The sequence below is a fragment of the Macrobrachium nipponense genome, chromosome 19, assembly GCF_015104395.2.
Source record: "Macrobrachium nipponense isolate FS-2020 chromosome 19, ASM1510439v2, whole genome shotgun sequence".
NCBI lineage: Eukaryota > Metazoa > Arthropoda > Malacostraca > Decapoda > Palaemonidae > Macrobrachium > Macrobrachium nipponense.
In genome coordinates, this window is record NC_061088.1 from 35,342,213 (window position 1) to 35,354,712 (window position 12,500).

General features: G+C 34.9%; 3 protein-coding genes across 7 annotated transcripts in view; 2 read left to right on the top strand and 1 right to left on the bottom strand.

Annotated features, from left to right (window-relative positions):
* Window positions 1-12,500, top strand: part of LOC135216124 (alkylated DNA repair protein alkB homolog 8-like) — a 267,193-nt gene that overhangs the window by 141,837 nt on the left and 112,856 nt on the right. The window lies entirely within an intron of this gene.
* The window catches only part of LOC135218970 (uncharacterized), a 194,560-nt gene that overhangs the window by 123,015 nt on the left and 59,045 nt on the right, over window positions 1-12,500 (bottom strand). The window lies entirely within an intron of this gene.
* LOC135216100 (SAFB-like transcription modulator) overlaps window positions 1-12,500 on the top strand; it is a 130,128-nt gene that overhangs the window by 83,103 nt on the left and 34,525 nt on the right. For all 5 annotated transcript variants that reach the window (XM_064251146.1, XM_064251154.1, XM_064251167.1 and 2 more), the window contains one exon: window positions 11,011-11,145. In XM_064251146.1, the coding sequence (XP_064107216.1) occupies window positions 11,011-11,145 (135 nt within the window). The remainder of the gene's footprint in view (window positions 1-11,010; window positions 11,146-12,500) is intronic.

A 12,500-nucleotide genomic window follows, 5' to 3' on the forward strand; every position in this document is an offset into this window, starting at 1 on the left:
ATATGATATAGTATATATAGATATATATATATGATATATATATATATAATGATATATATATATATATAGTATATATATATATATATTATATATATATATATATATATATATATATATGATATATATATATATATATATATATCTATATATATATATATATATATAAATATATATATATATAATATATATATATATATATATATATATATAATATATAGGATATATATATATATAATAATATTATGATATCTATATATATATATATATTATCTATATATATATTATATCTTGATATATATAACTATATATGATATATATATATGATATATATAGATTATATAATATAATCTATATATCTATTATATTATATTATAAATATAAATTATCGCTATATATATATATATCTCTATCTATATATATATATATATATATATATATATAATATATATATATAGATCTATATATATATAGATATATCATTATATCTATATATATATATATATATATATATATGATTTATATATGATCTAAATATCTATATTATGCATATATATCTATATATATATATATATATATATGATATATATCATATAATATATATATTTATATATATATATATGATATATATATATATCCATATAGATATATATATCCATATAGTTTTACTATATATATATCATATATGCATATATATATATACAGTAGTACCTCGAGATACGAAAGGCTCAACTTACAAAAAATCCAAGTTACGAAAGCCAATACGAAAAATTTTACTGCTCTACATACGAAAAGTTTTCAAGATACGAAAGGTTGTTGCTAACGAAAGGTTGTTGCTATAAAGTCCCGAGATTCGCCCGGACCACCAAGAACAATTTTAAAACTCCCGCGCCGCCAACTGAGTAAACTCGCCACCATCCTCCCGCTCTCCCATTGGTTCCTGATGCTAGTCACCCCATAAGGTCCTGCTCTCCTATTGGTCAGCATCTACCCCTTGTGCTTTAAGTATTCTATTGGTAAAAGGTTGCTGTAAATTGAAAAACTTAGTATTCATGCAATACATTTAATAAAAAAAAGAACATTAGATATAGATAGAATAAAGAATAGAAATGAATGGTTATTATACTGTTTGGTAGTTTCAGTAGTTGAAGAGCGATAATGAAAATTTATGGCTTACTGTGTAAAAGTGATTGCTTGGCGATCGTTCGATACTCGTAAGTGCTGGATGTAAACAGACGTTTGGAAGCTTTTTTTTGTTTGTTTATTATAGTTAATGGTTACTTAATAATTATTTGAAATGAGTACATGCAATACATTTAATTAAAAAAAAATGTGAATTAGATATCATAAAATATAAAATAAATCAGACTGCCAACAAATACGCATTTTTTAGAATTTTTCTTCTGTTTTATTATTACGTTACATATACGTATAACGTATGTTTCATTATAGCTGTCAGTAACTCGGTATCTCCGTTAGGTAAAGATAGAATAAAGAATAGAAATGAATGGTTATTATACTGTTTGGTGGTTTCATTAGTTGAAGAGAGATACTAATGACAATTTATGGCTTACTGTGTGCTAGGAAAAATGATTGCTTGGCGCTCGTTCGATACTCGTAAGATGGGTAAGAGCTGAGAATGTAAACAATCGATTGGAAGGTTTGTTTTATGTTTGTTTGTGTATTATAGTTAATGATTAATTAATAATTATTTGAAATTAGTACATACTGATTATTTATACATTTTATTGGCATATTCCAAGCTTTGAGCTCTTAGGTTTAGATGTCAGAATCATAGACTAGGCTACAGTAGCAACCGCTAACATAGGCTAGGCTTATTGCTAAGGGAGATATGCTAAAGTCCTAATATATGCAGTAAAAATGGGGTGGAACATTATATGCAGTTGAATATTACTCAAGTATGTACAGTATTTTGCCTTTTTGGAGTCATATTTCTTCCGTTGTAACCCTAGAACATGTGTTTTAGGCCTGGAAATATTATTTACTGGGGTGTTTTTGGAGGGCTTGGAACGGATTAGCCATTTTACATGTAAAATGTGTTCCAAGATACGAAAAACTCTTGATACGAAGGCCGTCTCGGAACGGATTAATTTCGTATCTCGAGGTACCACCTGATGATCATCTGATGAAATTCGGGGGGGGTTTCATTGAGCGCTTAAAATTCTTCAGAGTTTCTAGCACTCTCCGAGTGTTTTGGTCTTTTACGATCTGCAAACACTAGGTCGAAACCACGGTCCAGAGTGGGCAAGACAAGAATCCTGGATAATTGTTACAAGATAATCGGGAATCTCACCAAATGCTCGAATTCCTGGAATTTCTAGCGTTCGAAGGAAGTATTGCTGCTGAAGGAAGAATATCTCGGGAGGGGCTCAGCCTTGATGGACCTGAAGATCTGTTGCCTCAGTAGGCGGTCAACCCCGGGATAGAGAAGAACGGGTGGGAACATCCAATTCGGCTTGAACTATCGTCTTCGGTATCCTGTTATCACCGTAGAAGTCTTCCATCGGGAAAACTTCACCTTCACTCTCTTCATTAGAGAATGAAGGAGGTCGGCTTCCAGTCCTTATTCTTGTTCCTCGAATGGAAGAGAATTTAGGCTGGAGGTCTATGTACAGGAACCTACAAATATACTATGTATATTTCCTTCGCGACATGCTTTTGTTATCAGTTGAATTGTCCGAGGTGTAGGCACATACTGTAGTTAAGTCTACGGGTTGTGACCGAGACGAATAGTATCTTCTTAATTGAACTACAACTGGGGACTGCCTTGCAAGCCTCCCAAGAGTTACCAGTTTCGATTTTGAGATACTTGTGGTATTGTTACAACAACAACAACAGCAGTGTTTGCATTCACTGAAGTCCGTCTCGGTTAAAATGCAAATACTTGAGTGTATTTTCTTGTGCACGATGGTTCTAGCTGAACGCATTCCTTCTTGGAATGGATTACCTGGCAACTCAGGATGACAAGTAAACGAGAGCTAGCGTTGTACGGGCTGCCTGCCAGCCCTGCCTGCTGCAGCCCAGTACCTGCTGGCTCTCTTGAGATAGTTCGGTCGGCTATTGTCTCTCGTCCTCTGCAATCACAGACTTAGGTCTCTGGTTGGCTGGAATTCTCACATATGCGTATGTCCATCTATACTGCATTGCCTTTTGCAGTTGCGATAATTTTCAGACAGAGATATCTCACTAGACTTGTTATCATCTTTGTTTACCTCACGGTAACAGAAGTCTGTAGCTTAGTCTTCTGCTTCATCGCACCTGCCGCTGCGATGATGCAGAATGATTTCTTCAGACATCTGAGTTTGTCTTCTAAATACATCTCGTAATTCGTAGGCGTGCAATTATTCTTTGTCCACCCTGAATTGCAGATGAATAACTGAAGACCTCGCCTGTTCCCTGCCCTGCCAGCTCTACTTCCAAGTATAGAAATGTCCTCCTTGATCCAGCCCTTGAGAAGTGGTTCTTCAGGCAGTACAATCAATGTGTTTTCATTACTGAAAAGCGCTCCACTTTCATTGCAACTCTGACTTCTCGCTGGACAGCAATGAAGTAACGGTTTAGTGTTTTCAGTCCTCTGTAAAACAACAGGGATTAAAGGCGTCTTCACTGGTTGGTGTCATCAACGGGACTTTTTCTACATTCAGAAGCATCAGAGTTAACTTCTCTTGATTCAGCTGTGAAGACGTAGGCCTGCATTCACCTAATCACCTTAGTCTTTCACTGGCACATAGTATTGTTTCTCCTTAGTTGAGATTCAACTATGTACTATGAGAGCTTCTGTCTTGCCATCAGGGACCTTGGTCTCTAGAATGCAATTGACTTTAGTCTGATGAGCGCATGCCTTGAGAAAATCATCATCTCGTCTCCCAACATCGGTGGCAACAAGATAGATGATTTGTATGGTATCTCGGCATAACCCTTCAAAATGCGAGTGTCACGTGACTACGTCTCGGAAGCATGACTGCTCGCCTCACACGGTCACACCAAGTGCAGTCAGTCGGCAGCTGTTGAAGAGTCTGAGACCATCATGAGCTATGCTGTGGACTTTGTATTGGTTGATCCAGATCAGTCATTACTTTGTCCTATTGGCGTGTCCCTGTACCCATAAGGATCGACACCCACCAAGGAGTGTCGGTGTCTTTATCTGCTGCGGATATTACGAGACCGTGAGAGACTTTGCTGCAGTTGGATAGCCCAGTGGATGGGTACTGGTCATCACTCTGAAGAATATGTCTGACAGGAAGATGGATATGGTCATTGCTACCATATCTATCTTTCCCTTCGGGCCTGCCTACAGGTCCTTGGAACCTCATTTCCTTGGACCAGTGGTGGATGCTTGCAGGATGTGTTTGCTTACCCAGCTCCTTCAAGAGGACAAATTGCATCTTGACTATGGTGTGCAGTTGTAGAGCTAAGAAGGATGCGAGTGTGACTGGCCTCTCTGCACCTTCCACGCCTCGTCCTTCCACTCCTCTTCCTTCGGGTTGAGGATAGGACTCGAACTTATACTGGCTGGTCGAACGATTGATGCAGTAAGCTTACACATAAAGCATCCTTTTTGTTTGTTATCAGAATCATAAAGCAATCATGCTCCTTCCTCTAGCAAGGGGAGGAAGGAGACTTGACAATGCAAACCTTCCCAGAACTGCATTAATGTCTCCAACACCAAATATTCTTCACAGCCCATTTTTGGGCGAGTTAAGATTCCTTACTCATTTCGAAAAGGCCCAGAAGTCTGACTCGTGATCATGCAGCTCCTATACTCCGATCAAGTTGTCAGAGGCAGGGCACTCCTCCTCGCTCTTACGACCAGGAGTAGCAGCCTAGGCGTGTAGAACTCCAGTCAGTTCTAGAGGCTCACTCAGATTCCTCCCACTAATCAGTGAGTCTTCCTTACGTAAAGGACTGAGGGTTAGTTTATCGTGTAGGAACAAATCACAATTTTTGGAAGTAAATTGTATTTTACCTAACTATGCAAACCTGAGGTCCTTTACATACATGCCCCACCTCATGCCACCCCTCAGTCTGAACCTGGGTCGAAAGGCAAAGTGGAGTGTTTACATCTGGGCAGGCTAGCTGCCACACGGTAGTTACTGCCTAACCACCTTGTTCAAGATTCAACGGCCATAATTCCAGCTACGCCGTAAGTAATTTCTTATGTAAAGGACCTCAGGTTTGTACAGTTAGGAAAAATACAATTTACTTCCAAAAATTATGATTATTTTTCTTATACCTTGTGCATTTGCATATCTTCCTCTTTCCACTTTTTATGATAAATTGGCAGACCTCAAAGTTTTCCTGGTCTGGATGCTGCATATTAAGGTTTTAGCGTGGCTCTTATGGGATTAACATCTTTTTAGTGCTTAGAAAGGGCTGGGTCGAGGGAAGTCTTTCTTTCTGGCCAAGTGAACTCTTGGGGTTTGAACAAGGTCAACATCAAAACTTTCACAATTCCAAAACTTTTTGGGCAGGACATTCAAATAAAGTTCAAACAATAATTCACCTGGAATACATTACCTGCTAAATGACAAATTTTTAATAAATTTGTATTTTTCAATCACTGCTACCTGACTTACAAGCTGCGTTTTATATTTTCTTCATAGGTAATAATATTTCATCATCACTGTCTGGGATGGTATCGAGTTTGTTTACTATGTTGATCACTTTTAGTTTGTTACTTCTTCGGTTGTTTACTACTTACGTTATCACCTGGATACCTGCTGCTTCTGTCTTCAGTTGCATTATGACTGAAGACAGACTTCTTCTCTAGGTCCCTCCTCTTTATCAGAGTTGCAAATTTTTCATTATCATCAACATTTAGATGCTATCTGCCAAGTGAGGGGTAAAATTCTAATGTTGGAGCTTTATGGAAATATGTACAAGGAGAAAGGAGTGATGGCAACAAAGCTTGTGTTTATGGAATCTCACTCACATGAGAAGTGGTTGCTGTTGCTTCCTTCTCTTGTTTACTAGCTAAATAGCTTGTATTATTTGTAGACTGTCTACCTTCAGTGATCAAACATCTTGCAAAGCTTATTTTACATAACTAAACACTTAGAATCTTAAAAGAATTGCTGAGAAAGACCAAAAACACTAAAACTGAGTTTGTAATGGGATGGCATTGTGCAAAAACCTGTGTGTGTGTAATGGAGAACATATTGTAACATAATTATAAAACAAAATGTAATAAAAACAGAAAAGCAAATTTTTCCAGAATAATGGTAAGATACAGTAGTACCACCATCTTATGCGATTCAAGTTGCGCAAATTCACAGTAGCGCAAACTTTTCAATGGCACTTAACTAATTATCGTTCTCGAGTATTTCACATACACGTGAACACAAACACAGCATTTTCGAATCCTGGAGAAACCATTAAAAAGGGTTTGTTTAATTTTTTTCATGTAATTATAAGTTTCTAAGCTTGTGTGTGTAAATTGAATAACATGAATAATAAAACAATTTCTCTCTCTCTCTCTCTCTCTCTCTCTCTCTCTCTCTCTCTCTCTCTCTCTCTCTCTCTCTCTACTGAAAGGAGAGAATTTTTATGATAATGTAGTATGTACTATGTTTATTAATATTTTCAAATATAATAATGATAATAATAATGTAACTGGAATTACAACATTTCCATGTGATAGTATTTTAAAGAAATAACCTTTCCATTTCACTTCAGGTAAGAACAATTCTCTCTCTCTCTCTCTCTCTCTCTCTCTCTCTCTCTCTCTCTCTCTCTCTCTCTCTCTCTCTCTCTCTCTCTCTCACTGAGATGAGAGAATTTTTATGGTACATGTACTATATGTTTATTAATATTTTCAATAATAATAATAATATTACTGTAATGACAAAATGATGCATAGGTATAAAGAATTCTTTCCTTCATCTTTTTAACTCCACCAGAAGCTTAAAGTCCAGAGCTGTCAAATATGTCAAGTAATGTGACGGGGGAGGGGTTTGCCAAATAGCAATATCTCTCTCTCTCTCTCTCTCTCTCTCTCTCTCTCTCTCTCTCTCTCTCTCTCTCTCTCTCTCTCTCTCTCTCTCTCTGTATGTATGTGTATGTAATCTTTGGGTAGCTTCTCAGGAGTAGTAATAACAGGTTTGGGTTGGTGGATGGATTGATCCTGAAGAGAAGCAGTATTAAGCGCCATTGACTTGGAAAGAATTGGGTGGGAAGGAAGTGCCAATACTTCTATAGTCCATAAATTCACTGATAGCAACTTTTACACTGGTTAAAATCAAGACTTGGCAGCTCATGCAAGCTTAGTACCGATTTTGACGTCGATGGGAATGAAGTGCCTCTCCGTCATATAACATCTTTTTATAAATTTGCTCATAAATATACCTAAGGGCTGCTGCTGTTTTTAGTTCTTGTCTTTTACGATAGTATGTCATTTGTAAATGTAATTCAGCAAAGAAATATCAGAAAAATGTACAAAAAAAGGTTAATCAATTTCTCTCTCTCTCTCTCTCTCTCTCTCTCTCTCTTCTCTCTCTCTCTCTCTCTCTCTCTCTCTCTCTGTGACATAACTTAAGAGCTATATTAGTCCAAATAAAAAGTACTGTTTGTTCATGAAAGGAATTTGAAAACTAAGAGAAAGAGACAGAATAAAGAATTTCTTAAAATACAATAAATAATTTCTTAAAATTGGTTGTGAAGACTTATAAAAATAGATCGGTTGGTCAGAAGGGGGTAAAGAGGAGAGAAATACTGTACATGTTATAATCTTCACACTCACCTATATTTTTTCCAACCATATATTTCTTTTTTAAGTATAAGGTATTAAGCTAACTTTTAAATGAAATTACAGTAACCTTAAGTTCATTTAAAAGTTAGCTTAAGGGGGCCGGCCGGAACCCCTATATACAGTGGTATAGGGCGAAAAATGCAGTCATGAAAAAATTCATGGAGCTTCATATGGCAATTGAGAATACGTATACGAAATATTTCGTCAAAATTCCTCTTACTTTCGTAGTTACAAGGTAATTAGTAAACATAACTCAATAAGCCTAAAACATTCATCCATACAAGAAAATGCAATATTTCTTCTGTTATCGTAAATTTTGATAATTATTGGCAAAGAAATTGTGAGAAATGGCATCTGTAGAGATTCCGTGGCTCGCAGAAGCGAGTATCTGGTTCAACCATGAATCAGTGCGACCATAGACTTCAAGTAGATTACACGTTCGAGTTTCACCTCGTGGCTTTCGCTTGCTTTCACGTATGTTTATGTATGTTTCGGCAAGAAGTTCAGCATGCCAATGAGGAAAAGACAAGGAAAACATCTCGCTAACATACAGACGAAGAAAAATCGCTCAAGCATTATTACAGAATATCATAATATACACGTAGTTAGTGAAGAGAGAGGGGAGGGTTGCTTAGTAACGTTCCCTTCTTGCCTGACAGCACACGTCACACTATACCCAAGGCTACAATCTTTGAGCAAAGAGATCTTCATTTATGATAAATAACATAGTTTTGGTTTTTTAATACCCAAAATGGACTATGAAATTCATAATAATCATGATTTATTAAATTGTCTTTGTAAAAAGAGAGTACATCTTCGAGTTTCACCTCTGACATTCTCTTGCATTTATGTTTGTTTATCTTTGTTTCGGCAAAAATGTCATCATGCCAAAGAGGAAAAAACAAGGAAAACATCTCGCTAACATACAGAAGAAGAAAATTCGCTGTAATAAGCCGAGTTAGTGAAGGGGAGAGAGGGGGTTACGTAGGAAGGAGTGCCCCATCCCCATCTTGCCTCAAGCAGTGCCCCAGGCTACGATATATGAGCAAAGGGATCATCATTTATGATTAAATTATGATAAATAAAATAGTTTTGGTTTATTAATACACAAAAAAGAAATATACATTCATAATAATCATTATTTATTAACATTGTCTTTATAGAAATACGAAGGAAAACTTTGAACGCCCGTATCTCAAAACTATACTTATTGACCTTCAAAGTCTATTTCCTCACTTAGTTTTAAAGCTATAACATTGGAATTTGGTATGTAACTCAGAAAGACATTATAGAACAATCAAATAGGGCCCTTTTTTCCATTTTTTTTTTTTTTTTTTTTTTTTTTTTTTTTTTTTTTTTTTTTTAATACATTTTTTTCTCTTGATTTACAGGGTTTATTTTTTTACCATATTGAAAAATTCATATCTAGCAAAAAAATGACTTTTAGAAAAAAAAAACTCCATTTGATTGGAGGTCTACATCAGGTCTATATATGGTAGTAATCCTAGGTCTTAATATTAAATATCAAGGGAGGAGATAGAATTTGAAAAGTGGTTATTTTCGGGATAAATCGCCCTGGCGTCACAAAACCGAAGGTCAGAGGCAAAAATCATATGCGGTTTGGAGATGTCCCAAGTCACCTCATTAAGTGGTATGAATGTCAAAGTCCTGTCGTTAAAAAACGGCATTAGCCGGCCGGCCCCCTTAATATTTAGGGAGCATGATTAGTCATATTTAGGTTTCAGACTCTAGTAGTATTCATTTATTAGCATTTGTAGAGACCATGCCGATTTAAGCAAAAAAATTCTTTTGCACGATGGGGTCTGCAACCTAACCTCGCGTAAGTTCGAGGTATTACTGTAGTTGGTATGCTCACAAACTACACAATTTTCAGCGTGTGTATGGATATATATATTTTGTTTTTGTTTTAAGAACTGTGGTTCAGACTCTAATCAGACTATACTTTGAGAAATTGAAAAAATCATTTGAGCCAAATTGGTAGAAAATTGTTATTTTTAGATCCCTTCCAATGCCCAGACAATCACAAATTGGCCTTGTGCATATTTTCAGCTCTTAAAATTTAGACCTGTGAAGTTACTCATTACACATGGAAGAAAAAACTATATGATCACTAATAGACCAAGTTTTGTACAAACAGTAACTTGCATTGAGGCCTCATAAGTGTATGCATGGTAAATTGTTAAAAGCTAATAGGCTTGCCCTAGTATCCATGTACAACTGTGTTCATTGGTAAACTGGAACTGATATCCAGAGTTTGTACACTATGATGTATGATGCAGATGAAAAATGTCATATTTTCTTATGTAACTGTTTATTAGTAACTTTGGATTTTAATTTCCCTCATGAAGAGGACTTCAAATGTTTTGTAACACCATGGCTATTGTAAAGATGATCATTATCTGTTGATTAGTATCCATTGGAACTTGGCCCTCATAACTGACATCTGCAATGAATTGCAAGTTTTTATTTCTAAATACTTTTTAGAATGTGCTATGCACTATTGTTACACTGTACTTAATTTTACTTCCTGAAGAGAATATGGACTATATTATAGGCTAGCTTTGACCCAAACCATAAAATAAGCAACCAGACAAAGTTAATCAAACAAAGATTTTAATTAATTGCAAGCTATTTAGTCTATGATTTGACTGTTGCCAAATGTTTCTGTTTTGAACAATTAGGTAAATTTTTCACATTCTTAATTAAGTTATAAGGCTCATCTCAGTTAATTTAGTATTTCCAGTTAACCCAGAACTCTTATGTCCTAAGGCTTTCCACTTAACAGTGACCACTTTTTCCCTAATTAAAATAAAATTGAAGTGAAATTGTTTCCATATATATATATATATATATATATATATATATATATATATATATATATATATATATATATATATATATATATATATATATTAATCAGGAGTGTACATTACATAATGCTGAAAATGCTACTGTACTAATGAGACCAAATAAACAGTAGACTCCGGTTGGTGCCCTGCATGGTTCTTTGATAACTTCCTGTCATAAAATGGAGAAATCATTATAATAACAGTCATGCATGTTTCATCGAAAAGTTTAAATGTTCCAAAGAAATTGACTTGACATAATGCTGATTGCTGTAGCTTTTATGTAGCTGTCACAGTTTATGTGAAGTAACACTTTCTATTACCTCTTCAGAGATAGGCTAAACCCATAGCATGAGCCGGAGTTTACTGTCTTTTCAGGTATGAGGAAACAAGACGAACAACTTTAAAACGTCCAGCAGATGAAAGAGATCGGCGTGGAGAATTCTTTGATGACCGCAAACGTCCAGCACCAGACGCCAGAGGCCGCATAGAGGTCCAGCCAACACAGAGAAGGTATGCACATAAGGTGTTTATGCATAGTAACTATTTTTCTCCAAAATGTTAAGCTGCTTGCTAACCTTCTAGTGGAGAGACATAAAACTTTTCATTGGCATTCATGCCTTAATATCTGTTGATTACAAACCTTTATATGGCAAATTTTTTTTATTATTATTTTAGACATTTTTGGTATGTTTAGCAGGAAAACATGAATGAAGATAGTAAGAAAGAAGAAACACGAAATGAATTTTAATATGAATGGAGAGAGGGAGAAGGAAAAAGCACAGAATGAATTTTAACAAAGAAAGGTTATATATATATATATATATATATATATATATATATATATATATATATATATATGTATGTATATATCATATATATATATACTATATATATATATATATATATATATATATATATATATTATGTACATGTACATGTACATGTACCAATGTACCTGTGTACATGTGTACATATGTACATGTACATATGTACATGTACATTGTTAAACATATTCATAATTGGGTTTTTCATTCCATAGGGTTTATAGCACTGTTGTCTGGTTATCTGTTTCTTTGGCTAGGTGCTGAGACCACCTCATAAACTCCAAACATAGAAAAATTTTCATCTTTTCTCTACTCTTTTAAAAAGTTATCCTTTACTTTGCATCTAGCAACACTGTATGTAGTCTTGTATTACTGATTGTATAATAAAATATAAACAAACCGATCATGTTCTGGTTTGGAAAACTCAGCTGAGGGCAGAGGTAAGATTGTTTCACTTTATTTAACTCAGAGCAATTTTTTTGCTTCTGTTTACCATATATTAATCTTTAGAAACTAATCATATGTGCCACGGTTATTTTTCTTTCATGAAAGTTTTTAAGTTGAAAATTGATGTAAATAAGTGAACTAGACTTGGTTATTTTTTCGTTATAGATGGCACTGTACTTGCTGAAGCACCAAGAGACCCTCCTAAAATACAAACATAACTAATATGCATCTATTCCATGGCTCTTTTAAAATGTTATCTAATAATAGTGTATGTAGTCTCATATTACTACGTATAGTAGTAGTATAAAATACAAACAAAGCATTCCATGTTTTACTTTGGAAAAATCAGCTAGAGCAGAGGCAGGGTTACTTTGCCCTACTTAACCCAATTTTCTTGCTTCTATTTAGCATAAACAGGTTATTTTTTTGTTATATGAAGTACTTTTAAGGGGAGTGTTTGATAAAAAAAAAATCAAAGAAAAAAAAATTTCCCTGATATTTCATGTTCAGACTTACACTTCTCAACTATATTCTCAGAAAATTTAATTGAAAAATTTGCAATAGTTTTGGAGTTGAAAGCCAAAACCATAACCC